The sequence below is a fragment of the Siniperca chuatsi genome, linkage group LG1 (genome assembly GCF_020085105.1).
Source record: "Siniperca chuatsi isolate FFG_IHB_CAS linkage group LG1, ASM2008510v1, whole genome shotgun sequence".
Classification (NCBI taxonomy): Eukaryota; Metazoa; Chordata; class Actinopteri; order Centrarchiformes; family Sinipercidae; genus Siniperca; species Siniperca chuatsi.
Genome location: NC_058042.1, coordinates 34,987,316 through 34,997,050, shown reverse-complemented (window position 1 = coordinate 34,997,050; position 9,735 = coordinate 34,987,316). Strand labels below are relative to the sequence as shown.

General features: G+C 38.9%; 1 protein-coding gene across 1 annotated transcript in view; it reads left to right on the top strand.

Moving 5' to 3' along the window:
* The first annotated feature begins 4,987 nt into the window (after positions 1 to 4,987).
* fah (fumarylacetoacetate hydrolase (fumarylacetoacetase)) overlaps positions 4,988 to 9,735 on the top strand; it is a 28,704-nt gene continuing 23,956 nt past the window's right edge. The window contains exons 1-4 of the mRNA XM_044209703.1: positions 4,988 to 5,863; positions 6,410 to 6,523; positions 8,085 to 8,206; positions 9,190 to 9,239. Of these exons, the coding sequence (XP_044065638.1) occupies positions 5,675 to 5,863; positions 6,410 to 6,523; positions 8,085 to 8,206; positions 9,190 to 9,239 (475 nt within the window). The 5' untranslated portion in view covers positions 4,988 to 5,674. The remainder of the gene's footprint in view (positions 5,864 to 6,409; positions 6,524 to 8,084; positions 8,207 to 9,189; positions 9,240 to 9,735) is intronic.

The following is a 9,735-nucleotide window of genomic DNA, read 5'->3' as shown; positions in this document are numbered from 1 at the left end:
CATGACACTGCAGAAACACACACATTGTAGCCAGGGGTTAAATTGGGCCGGGCTCAGCCCCAGGCACATAGGCTGCTGGGTCATCAGGCCGAGCCGGTGTGACAGTTTAACTGGTGGTCAAATTAACTGGTGATATTCCCAGATGTGTCGTAGGCGTGGCTTGAGGATCCCTTGTCGACTAACCAGGAATTACGTTCCGATTACTTTGCTCATGTAAGTAATGTATATTTATGTAGATATATCCTTCTGAAAGCAGTTTGTACATCATTGTCCTGCACATTGATTCACAGGCTTCTCCAATGCAAATTATACAGTGTGGAGATCGCTGTTAGCTGTGGCAAAGTGCGGTGCGCCCAAATGAACTTGTGATACAACATTTTACCATTGATCATGCTTTATATTCCACACTCTCTGTAATCGTTTACAAAGTTGTCTCATTGTCAGTCTTATATTTGTATCAAATATCGTCATTAATCTGACCTCAAGTTGATTTGAGAACAGTTTAAAGTTTTTCATACAGCCTGTAAGTGAAATACAGTCTGCAGTTTATCTTTACACCAACCTAGAATGCAGCGTGGAGGTAGCTGTGTCTAAGCGTGATACTGTATGGCCAGATTAACTTGTGATACAACATCTGTAGGCTATCTGCCATCAATGTTGTATGTTATCATATGTTTCGTATTAAAGTCTACAGACATTTATCTAACTTATCACAACAGTTTTGTACACAATTCAGCTCTTTTCACCCACATTAGACACGAATCAGAATCAGAATCAGAAATACTTTATTGATCCCCGTAGGGAAACTCTTTGTTACAGCAGCTCGTCTTTACGTCAGTGCACACCGGAGAAAGTACTAGAAAAAAATAAACACTATAAAACAGGTCAGAAATAAGTTAAGTATCCTGTCGGTATAAGTATAAGATAAACTAAGTGTCAAGTACCAAGTGGGTTTACTGGTTGGTGATGAAAGTACAGTCTAGAATACAATGTAACTCCTTATGTAATAAATAATATTAATAAGCGGAAAAATAGTTTCAGTAGCAATAAATAAGATAAAAACTAACAAGGGGAAAACTAATATTGCACGGAAGTAATACACAGAATATTGCACACTTATTATTAATTATGGCGAGATGTAATGCTCAATGTCCAGTTTAGTGACCTAGGGTCAAACAGTCTAACACTTAGAGGGAGGAGTTAAATAGTTTGATGGCCACAGGCAGGAATGACTTCCTGTGGCGCTCTGAGGTGCTTTTTGGTGGGATGAGTCTTCCGCTGAAGGTGCTCCTTTTCTTGACCAGCACGTCATGGAGCGGGTGGGAGACACTGTCCAAGATGGCATGTAACTCATTTTGCAAATGGGGACAGAAGTTGGATGCACAGGTGTAGAAACTAAAGTCAGTAGGGAGTGGTTCACTCTATACTATGTAAATTCACTTAATAGGTCTCAACTTTGTGGGTTTTGAGTAAATTGGACAGTAGGTAGACAGTGATTATCTTGTGACAGACACATTGCTAAACGCTTCACAATAATAAAACCTGAATGCATGTAAAATGTGAGTGAATATATGTATTGTTATATATTTAAGCTATACAGTATATAGCTTTACAATATATTTTAGAATTACTGGCTGTATTTCCTACCTTTCATCATTTAGACCCACCAACATAATAATCCTTAACATAGGCAAAACACACCAGCTGTGGTGTAAAAAAACAAAGTTCACGTAAGTTAACATGGTGGACAGATTCAAGTTCAATATGCAATGCAAGCTCTAGGTCTTCTTACATAGTGTTGTTGGCCCTCACCACGTGTGGAGAACAAAGAACAGAGGCCCTTGGGAAACCACAAAGCCTGAATTCATAGAAATGGTACCAAATCTTCAGCAGCCGTTAATTCACAGCTGGACGCGAGATTTCAGTTGAATCTAAACCCTGGATTCCTACTGGATGAGCCATGAAAGGGGCGCAGGAAATCCTGCCACTTTATAACTGTGTGTTATTTCATCTAAGCTTCATTGTTGTGAATTGTGTTGTGCATTATTGTGAAAAGTAACAGACCACCGTGTCCTGTGTCTGCTGTGTGTTTTCGTGCTTAGCATGTTCCATTGTGTATCGGTACCACCCTGCTGGACCGTTTAACTGTGTTCGTTTTGTAGCCTCTGTGGAAGCTAATAACTGTGCTTTATCAGACCAAAGTTCAGTAACATGGCTGCTGAATGAAAGTTTGCTGCCGGGTTACTGTGTGATAAAGGGACAGCTATTTTGCCTCACCATGGCATTTGAGATCCCTTGTACATTACTCTGTGAAAGGAAAGAGAAAGAAAAGTACACAAACACCTAATACACACTAATACCTTTACATGTACATATACACACCTACACACACATCTCAAACAAGCTAGATAGTGTGGTAGCATAACTAGCTATGCTCCACGCCATCTTGAGGACAACTAGAGCATGTCCTCCATTTTGGCTCTGCCCTTTGAGTTTCGTGGGCCTGCCCGCCATTTTGGATCTGTGCGTGATGACCACCCATGTGGTCACGTCTGCCATCTTCCTCACACCCCCCTCTCTATTGTCTCCCACACACACACACACACACACTTTACATGATTGTTGATTGTTGCATGCTTAAGTTACTGAAGTTATTGATTATTGATCAGTGCTAAGGTTAAATAAACACTATTGTATTGTTAAAGAGCAGTTGCCTGTGGTTATTTTGTGTACAGTATGTGTTGGAAGAACAGCTGGTTGTGACGGTCAGTGCTTGGATCTCACCCTTCACTGTCCACCATTATTAATGTAAGATAGTACTTTAAAAATCACCATTTCTAAGTGGACAGCCGCCTTTGAGACAGTTTTTCCCATTTGGTTATTATTCCCTGATCCCAGGGTGGTGCCCCGTAATTATTAATCCATATTAATAATTTTGATAATATTAATACTTTTATTAATATTCATAAATATCTTTGATAATTTGCTAATAACCAAACCTGCCCAACCTGAATCCCAACTGTAGCTAGTGTGATCCATTACTGTGACTGAAGGAAAGACAACAATAACGATTAGTAATCCAGGATTTTATTTCAGCATACAGCCTTTACAAATATAATCTCCCTCTGTGGAGCGATGGCAAACACACTATTAATCTGACAGGGGTCAAAAACAGACCATAGATTGTCAAACATTTTGTCAGGTTCACATCACTCATCCAGAGAAACAGTTTAATCTTAATTAGTCATTACTATATTAGTTCTTAAAATTGTGTGACAATGTGTGTTAGATTCTGGGTTTAAGTCTTAGCTGTGGTCCTTTGTGTGGTGTCAGTGTGTTCTTGTGGTCCTTCAGCTGCACCAGTGTTCTCAGAAGAAGTGTAAAGGCATGCAAGTTAGTTGAATTAAACTAGACATTATCAATAGCTGCGTATTCAAGCAAACGTCGATCTGCAGTTGAATTAAGCTTCTTACCTATTCATCAATGTCAGCCCCTGAGCTCTACTCCACACAGTTTAATAATTTAACAATTATGAAGATAACTGAAAACATGAGTTCAGTGTTACATCCACAGACATGCTTTCTACATTTCCCCAGTGCTCCATGACAGGAATGTATGGCATGTGGAGGACTATGACTATGACTGTGGAGGTTACTGAATGTGTATTCCACCTCAACATTTTGAAGATACCAACTCACCCACTTGCAAATGTCCAGGCCAATAATCACGAAGTATGATGGCACTGTGGGATTTGTCCACTCCACAGTGCCCACCAAAATGACTGCAGTGAAACTCAAAGATTGAGTTGGCCTCTGTTGCTGTCGACACAACTTGGTGCTCTGACCAGTCTCCATCTGGTGTTTCAGTGTCATGATATTAGATACATTGGGAGTTGTACCATAGCAGATGATCATTATTTTCTAGTTCAAAATGCATCCTTTCCCTTTATCCCGAAGGTGTCAGCTCTTCTCTTGATCACGTATTTCTCCTTGCTGGTTAACCCTGAAGGATACCGGTTATGGAGTTTCAGATCCATCACCTCACGAACAATTTAGTGTAAAATTTTTCCACCACCTATCTGTCCCTATACCTCCACCTATCTCACCCACTCCTTCCTACTCCCACCTCTGTCTACCTACTTACCCTCACCTCTTCACACACAAACAAATACAACAAAATACACAAGTAAAATGACAAATGCACACAAACCACACTGCCAGAAACAAATAGACAATATCAGCCTCTGTCACAATCAATGCTCAGTCATGCACTAACACTCACTATAACTACATCTCACTGTCTTATCATTGTCTAATCACTGTCTACCTACTGTCCAATTTACTCAAAACCCACAAAGTTGAGACCTATTAAGTGAATTTACATAGTATAGAGTGAACCACTCCCTACTGACTTTAGTTTCTACACCTGTGCATCCAACTTCTGTCCCCATTTGTAAAATGAGTTACATTTGTGTCTAATGTGGGTGAAAAGAGCTGAATTGTGTACAAAACTGTTGTGATAAGTTAGATAAATGTCTGTAGACTTTAATACGAAACATATGATAACATACAACATTGATGGCAGATAGCCTACAGATGTTGTATCACAAGTTAATCTGGCCATACAGTATCACGCTTAGACACAGCTACCTCCACGCTGCATTCTAGGTTGGTGTAAAGATAAACTGCAGACTGTACAATGTGCAGGACAATGATGTACAAACTGCTTTCAGAAGGATATATCTACATAAATATACATTACTTACATGAGCAAAGTAATCGGAACGTAATTCCTGGTTAGTCGACAAGGGATCCTCAAGCCACGCCTACGACACATCTGGGAATATCACCAGTTAATTTGACCACCAGTTAAACTGTCACACCGGCTCGGCCTGATGACCCAGTAGCCTATGTGCCGGGGCTGAGCCCGGCCCAATTTAACCCCTGGCTACAATGTGTGTGTTTCTGCAGTGTCATGGTTAACTGACCCTGTCCTTTCCCTTACTTTGCTAACCATGTGAAGAGGTTCAGACTGTCTAATCAGGAAGGTTTTAAGACATTGTGTCTCTTGACGCAGGCTGATTGGTCTTTGGTTAGAGAGTTGTTTTCAATCAAAATTAAAACTCTTCATTATAGGCTAATATTCCATTAAATGGGAGTGAAATGCATTCACTCCCATTTATTTTTGTTGATGTTTTGACGGCACTTTATATTGACCCAAACTTTACCAAGATCATATGATCTCCTAATATCTCCCTGCTGTCTGACTTATATATTTCTTTCATTATGTCATACCTTATATCTTAAACTAAACATTAAACATTTAGCCCTTCCTTTTTCCTTTAAATCCTTTAAAAATATTTTTCTTTCATATTACACCCTTTATGCCATATTATACTTAATCCCCTTTCTGTTTACTTTATATTATTTCTACACTATTGCTAGGCTCCATCTTCCCTTCATGTTGGAATGTTTTGAATTACATTTTTCCCTCGTTAAACTGCTGTTACATTAAGCATTTTAGAATCTTCCCTTTTCTCTCAACTTTTCCTAATAACAGATGAGACTAATCAGTACCTAGATTACAATTTTGCTTAGTCATTTACCAGGCTGGTTTGCATTAACTTCCAGAGGTCTGGATTAGGGTGGATACTATAGGCAGCATACGATTGGCCATGCAGTGGGAGGCGGGCCTGTCCAAAGTTAAACATCTGGAAGAGTTTACTGCTGCTGCTCAGTCTCTCAGTAAGTCAGTTGAGTGGAAAACCGCTGCCAAAAAGAAGATGTCCTTCATAAAAGTAGATGCAACGTCTGATTTCTCCTTCCACAACCTTCCTTATGGAATATTCTCCACACCTGATAATGTAAGTGCAGTTTGCTCATTTCTATTAGGTTTGCAAATAGATAAAACAGCACTTTTCATTGACATGTACAGTGAAGTTGTTGTCAAGTCAGACACGGGACTTCTGGTCAGGATTTCCAAAATAAATACTTACATGAGGAAAAGATCATCTTTATTGCTGATCATAGTCACAATCATAGTGTGCAGTGCAGTGTAGTGAGGGATTCGTGCAAAGTGTGTTGAAATGTGTATGGCAGTTATGAGTGCACTGAGGATTCTGGGCCTTTCCACTCTCATCACGAAACCCCGAAATAGTAGAGCCAGTACAAAACTTATAACTAGTCAAACAGCATTAATATAATGCAACAAAGGAAAGGGAGAATACAAAATTGTATTACTGCAAATGAAAAAATACCCTACTTCAAATGATTCAGGTTAACTTGTGGCTTGCTGGATGAAACACAGAAAACTTGAAAGAACATATTTACAACTACTACATAGATGCTGGGTAGTGGAAGTGTACTGCGGATCTTCTGCAGTTATGTCTGAGTGTGTTTTATTTCCCCAGCCCAAACAAAATCGCATTGGTGTTGCCATTGGAGACCAGATACTGGACCTCAGTGTGATAAAGTCTTTGTTTCGAGGGCCTGTGATGTCCAGACATCAGGATGTCTTTGACCAGGTAAGTTTAATCACCAATAGTAATCAGAAAAGAAGCACCATAACTCAGTTTACCTTTTTAGTCTGAAGTAAATCAGTATTATGATATTTGAAAGGTCCGATTATCATACTGTAGTATGATAATAGGACCTTTCAAAAGTCTGTCCAGTAAGTCCCATTTTTGTGGTCTTAATGTTCCTGCCACTTTAACTACATTTGTGACATAGGTTCAGAGGCTCTTGGGTGATGGGGCTGAGTGAAGGGCATACAGAACAGTTCCAATACCTATTAGATTCAAAATCTGGTAAAGCAGCCACACGCAGTGGTGGAGGAGGTCCTCAGATCCTGTACTTCAGTAAATATAACAATGTGAAAATCCTCAGTTACAAGAAAAAGTCTTCCATTTTTACTTTTACTCAAGTAGAAGAACAGACATATCAACAAAATGTACTAAAAGAACCAAAAATAAAAGTACTCATAATACAGAACGACCCTTGGCTGTATTTTTATATATTATTAGGTTGGACTATTATCACTAATGAATTAATGTGTAAGCATAATTTTAATGTAATATCTGATCAAGCAGGAGCTTTAAACTTTGTACGGTTGGGTAGTTTAGTGTATAAGTTTGTATCATAGTTTATAAGCTAGTGATTTATTTTACATGTAAATAGTTAATTTCGCAAAGTAACTATTAACTTGAACTGTAAATGTGGCGGAGTAAAATGTACAACATTTGTACTTACATTTAGTGTAGTAGAGGTACAACGTAGCATAAACTGAGAATATGCAACTAAAGTATAAGTAACTCAAAATTGCACGGAAGTACAATACTTGAGTAAATGTACTCACTTATATTCCACCACTGGTCAGGTAGATGTAGATGTGAAAATCAAGTCCCCAGGAGCAGCACAATTCCTAGAGCCGATTTTTATTCATTGGTCGAATTTGGAACTGCCGCTCACATGTACACCTGAGCACAGACACACTTGCCAAACACATCCATTAGAAAGAAACTGCTGTAGAGCATTGAAAAAACTCCAGATTATTATAGATTCTTCAAAAATATGGTTTGAATTATCACAACCAGTCAGTCAGATGTATAATAAAGCAAAAAAGATACATAGATATTATCTTGGTGTGAAGGTCAGCCAGGTTATACCAGATTATAAACTCTAAGGATCATTTATTTTATGTGCGCTGAATTACAGGGCAATAGAAAGATTTTCAGTATATGTTCTGGGTGAGCAGCTTTGATTGGAAGGAATGGGCTGCCATGTTTGGACACCTCACACAGTGTTTAATATGTTCACAGGGTTATTAGTGCTCTGTAGGTTCGATTCTTTTTTAACTACAGTAGTGTGCACATTTTTCCACACGTGTCTCAAATCAACAGTAACCTCTATACCTTTGCAAAAGGCATTTTTTATATTATCAGGACATGGTTTGTGGTCTAGCCTATTACTTATGCCGTGCGTTTACATACATTTCAGTCATTTTGCATTCTAGAAATATGTCAGCTGATTGTAGGAAGGGTTGCTTTATGTATCATATTTTAATTGTTATCTGTGTCTCCCTACAAGCCCACACTGAATGCTTTCATGGCTCTTGGTTATGAGGCCTGGAGAGAGACCAGAAGAACCTTGCAGGTGTTGCTGTCAGCCAATGAGAGCACACTGAGAGATGATGTCAGCCTTCGGAGCAGGTCAGTCTGTGCAGAGTCTGTAGAATTTTCATCAGCCGTTAAAGACAAACCACCTTCTGTGACCTCACTGACTGGGTGTGGTCATAAGCTTAAAAGTTTCCAGCAATAAGAGCATTGCAGCCACGCATTTGCTTACACTTTATATAACTGCTTGATATTATTTATCAGTGTCATCTGCCCCTGATGGAAATATTGAAATATTGCAATGTCACTAATCACATATTTCCTGTAGAACTGAACATATACAATTCCTAAAATATTAAAATCAAAATTGTCATACTAGGCTTCATTGGAGAGTTTCTGTTCTGTGGTCTAAATGTTGTTGTTTTTTTTCATAAACTTGTCAACCCTGAGAAGAATAAAATGTGTTTAATAATTCAGGGGAAGTTTAATCAGATTTTGGTTTCTAAATATTCTGGTGTAAAGGTGCTCAATATCTGCTCAAAATGTGAGCTATTTGTCAGACCCTTATAGGGTTCCTACACATCCTGGAATTCTGTAATGCAGGTTTTCAGTCATGGGACAGCCCTGAAAAATGTCATGCAGTATCTTCTGGAAAACATTGAGTTGTCCTGGAAAAGCTTTTAATGTGCAACAAGTCAGTTAGTTAGTTAGTTAGTTAGTTAGTTAGTTAGTTAGTTAGTTATATTGATATATGAATTGCCACAGGTGTCTCAAATCCCCCAAAAGTGTTTGTATTTCGTTTTTTAATTTGTTTGGTCATTTCCTGTCACTTAATTGTAAAGGCAGTTTTGTATTGTATAATGCCCTCACATATTTTACATTATACATAAATATTTTAGACATAAAGTCATTGGAAATGTCCTTGAAATGTTGTGGAAAATAATTTCTTGTAAAGTGGAAACCCAGCCTTATATTTCAAATCTCAATAAATCTTCTAGCCTTATTTGCTGATTCTAGGTCCTTTCTTGAGACTTCTTATTTCATCAGAGACTTTTGTCTTTCTGTCCTTGTCTCTGCAGAGCATTTGTCCATCAGAGTGCAGCCACCATGCACCTTCCTGCAGACATCGGTGAGCCTCTCCTGAGGGTTAAAACTCCTGTTATCAGAGCTGTTGGTTTGGTCAAAGGCCTTTCCCTCAGCAGACCACAAGGTTGCATCCACCCTGAGATGTGACCTCCCCCTTGGCATCCTTTCCAAAATTGATGTCCCATCACACTTCCTGAATAATGCATTTGTTTGAGTCAATGGGGCTTTCCATTTTAAGAGTTGTCTCACCTTTTGACATTCAGAGATTGTTTAATATGGCTGTGTTACATGTCACTCTGTGTTAATGTCAACAGCTGCCAAGGGTGTCATTTCTACTGGGGACACCCTCGTTTTTTTCAAAATCCCAGTTTAGTACCCCTCACTTTGATAGTTTAACATTACAATGCAAATGTACTGAGTGCTATGGGGACTTTTCCTGCCCTGGGTTTTGCCTCCACACCAAACCAGGAAAATATTTCTTTATGGACCTGTCTTTGTGCATGGGGGCATTGTCATGTTGGAACAGTAACAGAGCCAAA